Below are 13,792 nucleotides of genomic sequence, written 5' to 3'. Positions count from 1 at the left end.
AAAAACAAGTAATCAATAAAACCTATTTACTAACCATGTTATGCCTCTCTTCACTTGCCTAATATTAAATCTTAGACTCAGCAAATACAGATAAATAAGCTAATTGTCTGGCTTCAGGTTTGCAAGGAGCCACAGTGAAGGTAACTTGATGGTTTCATTGTTTTAAGTGAGGCCTGGCTATGTTGCTGAGACTGGCCTTAAGTCCCTGGGCTCCAGTGATTCTCAGCCTCCTTAGTAGCAGTGAAAATAGGTTCAAACTATTTTATCTATTGTAAGTCTTCAATGGCATGTTTTTTCTTGCCTGTATGCTTTGACTGTAAGGCTTATAGGAAATAAACCACCTCAATCCTATTTCTCAATGACTGTTATTTCTCATTGTTACAATTCAAGGCACACTTAATTTATTCTAAAATAAGATTTTATATATAATATTAATCTTATTTAAATAATAATAGAGAAAGATAGAAATATCTTACTAATAACAGAACATGTCACGAATTTATCTTGAGTCTTTTCTTCAAATTTTTCTTTAGCCTTTTTGGACCACCGTGTTTTTTTACTTGGTTCAATATATGCCAGTTTACATTTAATTGCCTGTATCAAACAAAGTTCCACCATTAATAATATAAACTTAATGTCTAGCTATTTTAAACTTATTTATAAGTTTAGAAAGCTAATATTTACATAGCTTGGTGGATACAGCACTGGAAAGCTTGAGGTCCTAGGTTCTAACTCTAAGAGTTTAAAAGAAACAAACAAACAAACAAAGCCCCAAACAAAATCAAGTAAAACTCTCAAAATAAAAAAACTATTTCAAACTATTTAGAAATCATCAAAGGCATGAAATACCTATAACCTCATAATAAATAAATTTATAGCAAAGCATCATGAATAAAAATAATTATTTTATAAATAATAACATCATAAATAAAAACTGGTTGAATGAAATCACTGCAATTCATATATAAGAATAATAAACATTCATTTAAAAGTTAAGACATTTATGATATAAAAGAGAGACATACAGACATATAGGACAACATATATTCATTCTTTAACTGCCAAAAATGTGAAAGATGGCCAGGCATGGTAGTTCCTGTCTTTAATCCTAGAAACTGGGAGCCAGAGGCAGGCCAATCTCTTATGAGTTTGAGGCCAGCCTGGTCTACATGGAGAGTCCAGGCCAACCAGAACTACATAGTAGGACAATAAAACTCTGTCTCAAAAGAAGACACTGTGAAAGATGTGTCCCGCAAGAACATATATTAAAAACATTGAATATTTTTTGTTTTGGCTTTTGAGAGATGGTTTTACCATATAACTGGCTGACAAAGGAACTTGGTATGTAAACCAACCTGGTCTTGAGCTCATAGAGATCTGTCTGTCTCAGCCTCCTGGATGCTGAGATTAAAGGTATGTATCACCACACCTGGTTAAAATGTTGAATATACATATATATTTGTGTGAGTATTTTTCCTGAATGTTTGCTCATCACATACATTCCTGTATCTCTGATGCCCACAGAGTGTCAACTGGCTGTGAGCGTCCATGTGGGTGATAAGAGTCAAACCTGGGTCCCTGGAAGAGCAGCCAGTGCTCTTAACCATGAAGCCATCACTCCAGCTCCATTGAATATTTTTGCTCATCTGCATTTTCTAGTTTCTTTTTATGATACCTCTTAGTTCTTATTTAAAAAAAAAAAAGCCAGCATGTGCTGGCGAGATGGCTTCACAGGTAAAGATGTATGCTTGCACATCAGAAAACCTAAGTCCCATGCCTGGGGCCGGGGCCGACATAACAGGAGAGAATCAATTTCCACAATTTGTCCCTTTGATAACATGAGTGCTGTGACATGTCTGTGTATGTGCATACACACATACAAAATAAAAATAATATATAACACATTTAAAGAGAATAAAGTGATATAAATACTTTAAAAAAGAGATCTTAGTAAAAATTTAAATAACAAGAGAATATAAATTAGAAGCAGCTCTCTTATCCTACTTCCCAGAGATCACTAAGATTAAGTATTTTACATATTCTCCCACACTTCTTTTTCTACTGTAAACCTTTGATTACACAGAAATTAAACAACAGCCATATTACTTCTGAGACAAGCTTTATCACTCAATGTGCAATGAAACTGGAACTCTAGCACATGGCCTGGTAGCTCGTAATGATGAATGAAAAGCTCCCAGCAGTAAGTACTTAAGACCAAATGCATATGCACTATATGTTTATACTTATTTGGCAACATATATCAATTTTTATTACTACAGAGCTTGGGACTGAATCCAGAGTCTTGTAAATGCTAGCCAAGTGTTCTACCTTCTAGCTCCATGCAGTGTTTCTTAAAGGGAATTTTATCTATAAAGCAGCACTTTATTTACAGGTTGTTCTATCAGACACTGCTTATAAACAAAAATAGTCATAGACACAACTGTCCTATGTAAAAGAACCTCTGTTTCACACTAGCCTGCTGTCCTAGCTGTGGTGTCCGTTACAGGTAAGTTACCTTCTCTGGGGGTTCCAGAAACTCATCCTTTATTTTCCGCATATCTTTTAGTGTTATTTTTGCAGTATTACCAAAGTCCACATATTTAACTTCTACTTCCCGATGTCCAGGCAAACCTTTAAGAGTTATGAAATTAAAAAGCACAAACTTAACAAGCCTTTCTGTTAGTTTGGTCTATACGTTAAAGAAACTTTTGGGAAGTTCAATTATGCAGAAACTTGTGTAAGGATAAACTGACTTATAAAATCACCCCACATGGATGGCCGAGACTTTATACTTCTTTAGTATACATACATGGCTATGAAACTTCTATCATTTCAAAACTGAAAGACAGCTGCAGTGACATGTTACTACAACACAGGAAGAAAGCCAGCATCACTGGCTGTTTGGAAGGTACAAGCAGGTGGCACAGCACTGGTTAGTTAGTCCCAGGTAATAAACATCCATGATGGCTGACTTGGTGCCTGCTATCAGCTGTTAGGCAAGAATGTGGCGAAATCTCCCAGTTTCCCTTATGCGTCCCTAGGCTAGAAGTCTCAATTCAAGTCTAGTTGAGATGTAGTTTTAAACTGTAGAAAAATACAGTGTGAAATTTAACCGACAGCCTTTTCTTTACTGAAACTATCAATCACATATGAGAAGAGAGCCAGTAGGCTGGGAAGTCTCATATTTACCTCTTATTTATTCTTTCCTTTTTCTGAGGAAAGCAATGTAGGAGGGGACCACCAAAACAAAGGAGTAAACTGAAGTGGTGAACACAGGAGCCAGAAAACAGGGGCTCTAGTACAGGAGAACAATGAAGTGTATTGCCAGGTCAAAAGAAGTTCCAGAACAGCAAATGTGTGGCAATCCTACAGACCATCACCACTCCATGCCTATCTCTCAGCCTTCTCCGACTTCAGAAGTGTGAGCAATATTTCTGTTGTTTACAAGCAACTCAGTCTGTGATGTTTAGTTATAGCAACACAGACATTCAAAAGAACTGTATCTGAAAAAGGTTTAGGTAGTTGAAGACACTAACCACTAACTAAATTAAAACCAATGATGATTGAGGATAGAAAACTTAATTTGGAAGATTATTGATTTTGAGATAAGATTTGAAATGTTCTGTTTTAGTAGTAGCTAGTTAGGTTCTTAGATTAATGGGGAAAACATCTTAAACAGTGCCAACCTAAACTTAATCCTTTTAATAAAAAGTACATACCTACTAACCCTGAAATCAAACAGGCCCTATTCCATTTTCTCTTGCTATAAGAATATCTGACACTGTAACCTATTCAGAAATTGGTCTGTGTAGCTGGAGCTCACTGTTCTAGAGGAGACTCCAGCTCACAAGTGTTGGGATTACAGACTTTGTAGTGCCATGCCCAATTTTATTATTTTGTGAATTAAATTTAATTATTTGACTTAAAGAGAATGTAGAAAATGCACACAGTGGTAAAAAAAAAAATTCAACACCATGGCACATGGGTACGTATCTGCTTGGTTCTGTTAATGACTTTTAGCTCATGGTGGAAGTGGAAGGGCAAGTGGGTGCATGCTACAGAAGCAGCAGCCTGGCTTTGAAATCACCCTCTCTCTTGGCAATTAATTCAGAGCAGGTCGTCACTCTTCCAAGACAAACTCTGCTCTCATGACCCCAAAGCCTTCCACTAGGCTCTACCTTCCAATACTGCAACACTGAGCACCAAGTCTTGACATGAGTTTTCTGAGGTAAAAACAAACCAAACCAAACAAGAAACAAGAACATAAAATACTGGGCAACACTGCCTATGGTATGTCTAATTTCTAAAACCCAATGGCTTCATTGTCTATATGTCTTTTTATGATATTAGAAATTGAATCAAAACCCTGATGCACGCTAAGCCAATGCTCTGTTGCTTAGCTACACCCACAGACCACTGTATCCTTTCATTCTGAGGCAGGGTTTTTGATCAGTGGCTCAGACCCTGGACTTTCTGCCCTCTGCCTCACCTTCTACAGCAGTTGGGACAAGAGGCAGGGCACAAAATTGGCTTTACTTTTAATTATTTTTATCACTTCATTTTGTAATACTTCTGTTGTTGTTTCTGAGACGTGATATATATTCTAATAGTTCAGGCTAGCCTTGAATTTGCTATGTAGCTTAGTATGATTTTGAAATTATTCTCCTGCTTCTGCCTCCTAAGTGCTGGGACTATAGGTTTAATGCTGCAATTCTATCATGCCTGGTTCTAATTCTATTATTTGTGAATTAAGTTAAATTACTTAAGAAGAATATAGAAGATGTACAGAAAGACAGGAAAAATTAAATAATAAAGCAATTCCCCAGGAAAGAGGAATATAGTAATTTAGAAAAGAAGCTAAGAAATCTGCACCTTAACAAAAATAGCAGGAAAGAGAGATGAAGAGGCAGCCAACTTTCAAAGAATGGATTTTTGCTGCTCTGCACCATCGACTGATTTTCTAGCCAGATTCCTAATGGTTAATTCCCAATAAAGCAAGTCAAATTCTAGTAGCCAGAGATTGGCATCCTAATGTTACAACTGCCTTTTAAAGGCACACGACAGAGCACATGGTAAGAGCAGATAATACAGCCTCCATGATTTACTTTCTAACAGTTCAGATGATCCTAGCTTTGACATACAACATTTCCCTGTGGAAACAATATACACTTTCCTACCGATCACTTTTGCACGATACCAGATTCCATCTTCAAATTTAGCTACACAAGCTTGATTCTGAACAGGACAAAGGATTTCCAGACTTTCCCCATCTTCACCTTTATAGAATTCCTCAATTGTCTTTAGAAGAGACATAAAGTCCAGGTTCTCCATCTGAGGAATAAAACATAGAAAACAGAAGCTCAAATGTTAAATTTACTATATATACTGCTCAGAAATTCATAAACATTACAAAACTAACATGAGATATAGATTGACCTATCAAGTATTATGTAATTTGAGACTATTTCAGAATCAGTATAAAATTAGTATACATAGGTGTAACAAAACTAAAATCCCATTAAGCAAGGTAACTTACTGTATATTCCTCTAGATTACATACACAGACACTCTAAACTTTTGTTTTTAGCAAAACTAAGTCATACTGTACATAAAATTTAAAGATTTATTTTTATTTTATGTGTATAGGTGTTTTGCTGTTTGTACTTCTAGGCACCATGAACATGCATGATACCCATGGAGGCCAGGAGAAGGCATTAGATTCTTCTGGAATTGGTGTTACAGATGGTTGTGAGCAACCATGTGGGTGCTGAAAAATGAATCTAGGTCTGCTGGAAAAGCAACCAGTGCTCTTAACCACTGGGCAATCTTTCCATCCTACTGTACATACAATTTAGTGACCAGCATTTCCACATCAACTCTTTTTGCTTCAGCAAATGTTCTTACTGATATTTCTAAGCTATATTAGTTTTATCTAAATTATCTGAATGATTATGCAATCCAAGATTATATAAATTTTCTGGCTGTTATTTCTGGAACCCATAAGCCAACCCTATAGGCTAGCACAGCCCTCTTTTAAAAATAACTGTTTTTTAGGATGGGGCTGTAGAGATGGCTCAGTAGTTAAGAGGGCATGTTGCTTTTGTAGAGGCCCCAAGTTCTGTTCCAGCAATCATGTCAAGTAGCTCACAAACACCTGAAATTCCAGATCCAAGAGGAGCCACAGTCTCTGGCCTCTCCTATCACTTACAAGCAAACCCCATATATAAAATTAAAATAATGAAAATGAATCTTAAAAAATAACCTCTTTTGGATGAACACTCCTTCACTGCTGGTGGGAATGCAGACTAGTGCAGCCACTTTGGAAATCTGTCTGACACTATCTCAGAAAACTGGGAATAGGGCTTCCTCAAGACCCAGCTATTCTACTCCTTGGAATATACCCAGAAGATGCTCCAGCACACAATAGGGACATATGCACAACCATGTTCATAGTGGCCTTATTCATAATAGCCAGAACATGGAAATAGTCTAAGAGTCCCTCATTAGAAGAATGGATAAAGAAACTGTGGTACATTTACACTATGGAATACTACTCAGCTATTAAAAACCAGAAATTTGTGAAATTTATGGACAAATGGATTGAACTAGAATGATCATGAGTGAGCTAACCGTGAAGCAGAGAGACTCAAATGCTATATACTCACTTATAACTGGACACTAGCCCAAGGGGCAGGTCTCATCAAAGTCTTCACTTACCAGGAAAGTGGGATAGAGGGGAGGACATCCTATTGGGACTCTAGGTGAGAGAAGCATGGGAGAATGGGGAAATAGATGGATCCAAAGGGTCCTAGAAACCTACAAGAACACTATGATGGGCAGATCTGGGCCCAGGGGTTCTGCTCGATCTATGGCACTAACCAAGGACAATACGTGCAGTTATCATCATACCCCTACCCAGATCTAGCCAAGGGACAGGACATTCTCCACAGTTGAGTGGAGAATGGGGACTGACTTTCACACAAACTCTGGTGCTCCATATTTGGCCATGTCCCATTGATGGGGAGGCCTGATGGCACTTGGAGGAAGGACAGCAGACTACCAAGAAGAGACCTGATACCCTAGCATCATATTTAGAGGGAGGTGGTCCCCCTCAGTCACAGTCATAGGGAAGGGGAATGGGGTGAAAGTGGGAGGGAGGGAGGAATGGGAGGATGCACAGGATGGGATAACAATTGAGATGTAATATGAATGATTTTATTTTTCAATAAAAAATAAAAGAAAAAGAAAAATAATCTGTTTTGCGCCAGTGAGATGGATTGGCGAGCAAAGGGGCTTGCTGCCAAGCCTGGTCATCTAAGTTTTCTGGGACCCACATGGAGGAAGAAGAGGACCAATTCTGGCAACTTGTCCTCTGACTTCCACATTTGTACCATTAGAAAGACACAAAACCTCTTTTTCTGCAGAACTTCCCACCTTTTGGGTTTATGTTACATCATTAATTTTAAAAATCACATTTATTTGCATTTATCTGTGTGTATGTGCACCTGTCACACCATCCCTGTGAGGTGGGGCAAACTGCAGAAGTCAACTCTCCCCTTCCACCATATGGTCCCCTGAATCGATCACAGGTTGTTAGGCTTAGCAGCAAGTTTTTTCCTCGACAAGCCATCTTGCCAGAACTCTTATGCTATTATCTATTATTTACTCTTCCCTTGAGTAGAGTATACTTGCTGTATTTCTCCCAAAGTGACTACTGCATCCAAAGGTTTGATAGCTCTCAGGCAAACCTTTTTTTAATTTATTAATTTATTCCTGTTACAGCTCAATGGTTATCCTACCCCTTGTGTCCTCCCATTCTTCGGGCAAACCTTTTTGCTTAACTTTTCTGGTGACTTTGAATACTCATGCTATTAACACATTCGAGACACAATGCTGACAACTCACTATTAGCACGCTAAAATTCACGTGGTAATGTGGCCATAATTCCGACTTCTCATCAAACAATATTATTTTTTTGTGCTCACTAATTAATCTGCTAGCTTTGATGTCACAAATGCCCACTTCCTTATCATTTACCTAGCAGTTTTAAAATAAACTGTAATTCTCTTTTAAAATTTATTCTTATTTAATTTAGTCACATTATATCCCGATTGTTATCTCCTCACTCTTCCCTTCCCATTTCTACCTTCCTTCCCTCTTTGGTCCTATTTGCCTCCCCCAGACCTCTGACAGGGGATGGGGAACGGAACTTTCCCCCCACCATCTGACCACAGTTTATCAAGTCTCATCAGGATAGTCTGTGTCCACTACCTCTGTCTGTGTGCAAGGCTGCCCCAAGGGGCAGTGATCAAATCGAAGTCACCAGAGTTCATGTCAGCAGTCACTACTCTCCCCCTCCCTTCTCCCAAGTGGAGAATGAGCTGTCCATTGGCTACGTCTGAACAGGGGTCTAGTTACACTGCATGCATTGTCCTTGGTTGGTGTATCAGTTTGTACAGGCCTCACCCCCAGTCCAGATCCACAGGCCTTGATGGAGGCCCTGAGGAGCTCCTGACCCTCCCAGGCCCTTACACTCCCCACCCCTGCTCTTTCATAGAACTCTCAGTGCTCTGCTCAGAGTCCAGAAGCAAGTTCCAGTGTCTGTCCTGAACCCCCGCTGGGTGGAGTCTCTCAGAGGACACCTATGTTGGGCTAATATTCACTAATGAGTGAGTATATTCCATGTGTGTCTTTCTGGGTCTGGGTTACCTCACTCAGGGTGATTGTTTCTAGTTCCATCCATTTGCCTGCAAATGTCAAGATTTCCTTGTTTTTAAAAGCTGAATAGGATTCCATTGTGTAAATGTACCACAGTTTCTTTATCCATTCTTCAGTTGAAGGACATCTAGGTTGTTTCCAGATTCTGGCCATTACGAATAAAGCTTCTATGAACACAGTTGAGTAAATGTAATTGTTGTATGGTGGGGTGTATGCCCAGGAGTGGTATAGCTGGGACTTGAGGTAGTACTATTCCTAATTTTCTGACAAAGTGCCAGATTGATTTCTAGAGTGGTTGTACAAGTTTGGACAATCCTCTCTTAAATAAAAATGCAATAGGATTGGTGCATACCTGCAATCCCAGTAACTCAAGGGGCAGAGGCAGATGGATCTCTATGAGTTTGAGGCCAGCCTGGTCTGCATCCTGAGTTCCAGGACAGCCAAGGACAAATAGCAAGATCTTGCCTCAAAGAAACAAACACACTTTCTTAATGCTAGTAACTGGCATTTGGAAAACTAGTCAACTACCTTTGATTAGGGGAAAGGGAAATATATGAATTTTAGAAACAATACTTTCAGACCATACCAAATAGCCTAGTTTAATAAAGAAATCTATTTTATTAGAGAATAGAGTAAATTCACAAATTCCTTTTTGAGACAGGGTCTTACTATAGTCCTAACCAACTCCAAGAAGGGTTCTTCTGCATGGAATTGAGGTTTCTTCTCATAGGGGAGTATTTTCACCTCAAGTGGCATAATGTCACTCAAACTATATATACATACATGTTCATATGAAATAACAAAATAATATGTTTTGCTAACAACCTCTCAATTGACAATATTTCTACAACACAATCTCTGTATCTAGGGCACAAGAAATTTTATGGACGAGGCAGGCAGGAAGATTTTAAGAGCCAGAAGACTAGGATATCAGCTATGAGATAGTGTCTTCTATATATGAGGGGGAGCTACACTCATAAAATCTCACACACATATAAAACCACTGAGGGAACTTGGCATGTTGTATTCGTATGTGTAACAACAATTACAGAAGAAGAGTTTAAGAATGTGAGAGGGAATGGGATGAGTGTGAGTGGGTAGAGAGAGTAGAAGAAATGGTGTAAATACAGTGCTAAATTATGAAGCTCTCAGAAAAATTTTAAAGATGTTAAAATGATAAACATTATGCATATTTACCAAAATAAAAAGACACTGGAAGAAAAAGTCCATGTCCTAATTTGTTACAAGGTTAGAAGCTTCTAGTAATCATCCAGGCAGCCAGGAAGTATGGTGCTACCCTGGAGATGGCAGGCTCTGCAGCAACATGGCTTAGGTCAAGCCTGAATGTGCACATTCAGAGCAGAGTGGTTAGTGAAAAGATGCTTTATCCCTGTGGTCAGACTCCACATCTGACAGAGCAGTAGCATCTTTATCACAGCATTTATGTGTGTTTAAGTGTTTTGCCTGCATGCACGCTTGTGCACCACTTGTATGTTTAATACCACTGAATGCCAGAAGAGGGCACTGGATCCCATGGAACTGGAATTACAGACCTCTGTGAGCCAGCATGTGGGAGGCTGGTAGAAGCACCAGTGCTCTTCAATGCTGAGCCATTCATTCTTCAGTCTCTATCACAGTATTTCTGTGATGTTAGTGACCACTTCACAGAAACATGTAAGGTTTTTACATAAGCTAATTCATATAAAGCAACGAGCTTGCTGTTTTACTAGATGTCTAAACTAATTTATCACACCCCAAGCTTAATCTGAGACGCCTTTAATCTACTTTTAAATTAGTAATAAGAGCTCTTAGATATTCATGGTAGGAATATCTAGGAGCTTTCCTGGTCTCCTGTCTAAAAGGAAGTAAAAAACACTCATATGTAAGCACCACTTGTGCTTTTCTATCATTGTTTGCCTAACTTGTAGGAGAAAGAGATTTTTAATTTGCCATAAATCCGGTGGACTTCCTGTTTAAAGTGGCAGCTCCTAAGAAATTTAAATGTACAGAAGACTTGTTTTGATTAATTTTTATTCATCCCTGTTAAACATTTCTATTTAAAAATTAAAAAAAATATACTTACCAACTGAAGATAAAAATCAGCAGGATTATTTATATGGCAAACCATGACTGAAACTTCTGTCATCTCTTCAGGCAAAATGGGTGGACAATAGCATAAAGTTATATTTTTTTCACTGTGACTTCTTGGTAATTGTGACCTAAATCTAATTAAGAGCATAATAAACAAAGCCATTCTTATAAAGGTTTTGGTAGGTATTAGAAGGGATAAAGGGTTTAGAAGGGAGGTAGATGCATAAGAAACCCCAGAAAAATATAAGTATAACATAGGCTACCTATTTCTGATCTTCCTGCCTTTTCCTCCTGAGTACTAGGGTTACAGAAATGTGCCACTGTGCCTGGCTCATCTGGTGCTGGGTTTAATCCATGTTCTGTGCATATAGGCAGACACTCTAACAAGTGAGCTGTAGCTCTAGGCCCAAGTTGATTATTTTAAAACCTCTTCATTCCCCATTTATAGCTATAATCTTTTTAAAAAGATTTACTTTTATTTTATGCTTATAAGAATTTTGCTTGTCTATCTTTCTGTCTGTCTGTCTGTCTGTCTGTCGGTGTGCCACGTGTGTTTGTTGCCTGAAGAGGGTAGAAAGCAGCACTGAACTGGAGTTGCAGACAATGGTGTTGGAAAGCAAACTTGTGTATTCTACAAGAGCAGCTGGCGCTAACTGCTGAGCCATCTCTCCAGCCCACATAGCCTCAACCTTGAAGAATATTTAAATTCTAACAAGTTACTTACCTTGCTAGTTCCATAAAAACCAATGCATCTCTGAGAGACACAGGCATATCACTGCTGATTTTATTTGTTGGTGGTTTCTGCAGATCTACAATAAGGACATCATCATCTTCTCCAAAAACTTTCATTAAGACAGCTTTTTTATTTACCATTTTCAAAAATTCCACTTTTGCCTCCTTTTCCCAGCCTTCACTCTATGGGTAAAATAAAGTTCCAAAGTTGTTAGTAATTACAATTAGGGCTAATGTTACAGTGTTGGATGTTGCTTTGTACCAGCCAGCCTGTAACTTTAAGTAAAGGCACTGAAGCAATCATATGCATTTAGGAAATATCTGAGGCCATAAACCAAGAGCAGCCTATGTATGTTCAATGTAGATGATAATATTATCATCTATAGATACAATCTTAAGATACATGAGTCATGAATGAAATACAGAGAAAGAGGAGGAAATGTATAGAAATAGGCACCATCCCATTTTCTAACTGATTCCTTTCTACAAAACTGACTCTAAAACTTGGTGTTTTACTTGAATATTTCATTACGTTAATATAAACTTTCTTTTTTTAAAATTTAAATAATTCATTCAGATTACATCTCACTTGTTATTCCCTCACTTGTTTTTTTTTTTGCAGATTTTTCTTTATTTTTATTGTCTTAATTAAACATTTTTATTTTATATATACATTTATATTATTACACATATATACAATAAACTACCTACAGTAAGAAGAACCATGGCACAATAAGGAATTATATAAATGTGTTTGGCTATTTGTGTTTGACAGCCTTGAAGAAAACATCTTTCCTATCAACAATATCAAGCTGTTATAAAGTCAGTCCACTCATAAAAGGAACTGGGTAATATTTCTTGAACAATGATCAACTGCGCCTACAAGCCACCCTCACTCTGAGTTTTCCATGGTGTTAAATAACACATGTGCTTCAAATTCTGACTGATCATCATGCCTAATCTCTGTATTTTAAGGCATATTCCCTCATTTGTAACTTCTCGTTCCTCCCTCCCTCCCTCTTTCACCGTACTCCCCTAGGCCTGTGACAGAAGGGGACCTCCTCCCCAACCATATGATCACAGCCTATCAAGTCTCATCTGGGTAGCCTGCTTCCCCTTCCTCTGAGTGCCACAGGCCTCCCCACCAAGGGGAAGTGGTCAAAAAGGGGGCACCATAGTTCATGTCAGGGTCAGCCCCCACCTCCACACAACTGTGGAGAATGCGCTGTCCATTGGCTACATCTGAATAAGGGCTGTAGGTTTACTGCATGCATTGTTTTTGTTTGGTACAGTAGTTTGAGCAGACCCCAAATATAAACTTTCTTGAACTCAAATTTTCATTAAAATATTTTCAGTTATGAAAGCTGAGGCTTATGGCACCTTTTACTAGCACTAATAGTTCATAAGCAGAATGTGTTTGTCAAGATTAACTGGTTCTTTCAGATCAGCTTAGTAATTTCACTGGCAACACAACTAAAACTCCAGTAGTCTTTGAGGAAGAACCACTTCCCAATCTCACTTACTGAATGGTATGGGACGATGTCTTTCAGGGAGCACAGGTGTGCTAAGTGTGGGGTGCCTTTCAACAGTTCTTCACTATAGGATTCAGACTTCCGTAGAAGCAGACAGAAGTCACTTAGTGGAACATGCTGCTCACCAACACGCTCTGGTTCCATATGTGTGTCACCAGCTCTAGGATAAAGTAATATTGAGAATAATGTTTCCCTGGGTGTGGCTGTGCATGCCTTTAATCTCACACACAGGAGGCAGAGGCAGAGGCAGAGACAGATAGATCTCTGCTGGTTTGAGGCCAACCTGGTCTATTAGTGAGTTCCAGGCCAGCCAGGGTTTCATAGCTAAAGCCCTATCTCAAGAAAGATAAAGAAAAATCTCAATCTTTGAATTCCTTTTATTCTTTACAAGGTATATACTTCTAAGGACAATTACCTCAAGTTAAATCTTGTAGAAATTTATATTCTAAATTAATACTTTATTAATAATTTCATTATTAACTATTATTAAGCAGACACAGCTTTACTACATAGTACTAAATCTTCTCTATTTTTAACTTTCACAAACTCATTCAGTTTAAACTTAAAGAGCATAATTAATATATTTATATTTATAAAGCTGTGCCCATTAAATAAAGTAACCATGCTAAAGACAATAGGGCTCTCACTACAAAATCATTTCAATTTCTTTTTCTAAGACCTAGAAACAAAGTTTTTAATACATGTGGTGAGTCAGACAG

At 38.2% G+C, this 13,792-nt stretch overlaps 1 protein-coding gene across 1 annotated transcript in view; it reads right to left on the bottom strand.

The window, feature by feature from the left end:
• The window catches only part of Rnf17 (ring finger protein 17), a 120,844-nt gene that overhangs the window by 48,372 nt on the left and 58,680 nt on the right, over window positions 1–13,792 (bottom strand). Inside the window, exons 14-19 of the mRNA XM_051143378.1 lie at window positions 13,065–13,233; window positions 11,534–11,724; window positions 10,802–10,943; window positions 5,178–5,331; window positions 2,516–2,631; window positions 477–594 (exon numbers count right to left, since the gene is read on the bottom strand). Coding sequence (XP_050999335.1) covers window positions 477–594; window positions 2,516–2,631; window positions 5,178–5,331; window positions 10,802–10,943; window positions 11,534–11,724; window positions 13,065–13,233 — 890 coding nt within the window. The remainder of the gene's footprint in view (window positions 1–476; window positions 595–2,515; window positions 2,632–5,177; window positions 5,332–10,801; window positions 10,944–11,533; window positions 11,725–13,064; window positions 13,234–13,792) is intronic.

The sequence above is a fragment of the Acomys russatus genome, chromosome 3 (genome assembly GCF_903995435.1).
Source record: "Acomys russatus chromosome 3, mAcoRus1.1, whole genome shotgun sequence".
In the NCBI taxonomy this organism is placed as follows: domain Eukaryota; kingdom Metazoa; phylum Chordata; class Mammalia; order Rodentia; family Muridae; genus Acomys; species Acomys russatus.
This window is presented reverse-complemented; position numbering and strand designations above follow the sequence as displayed.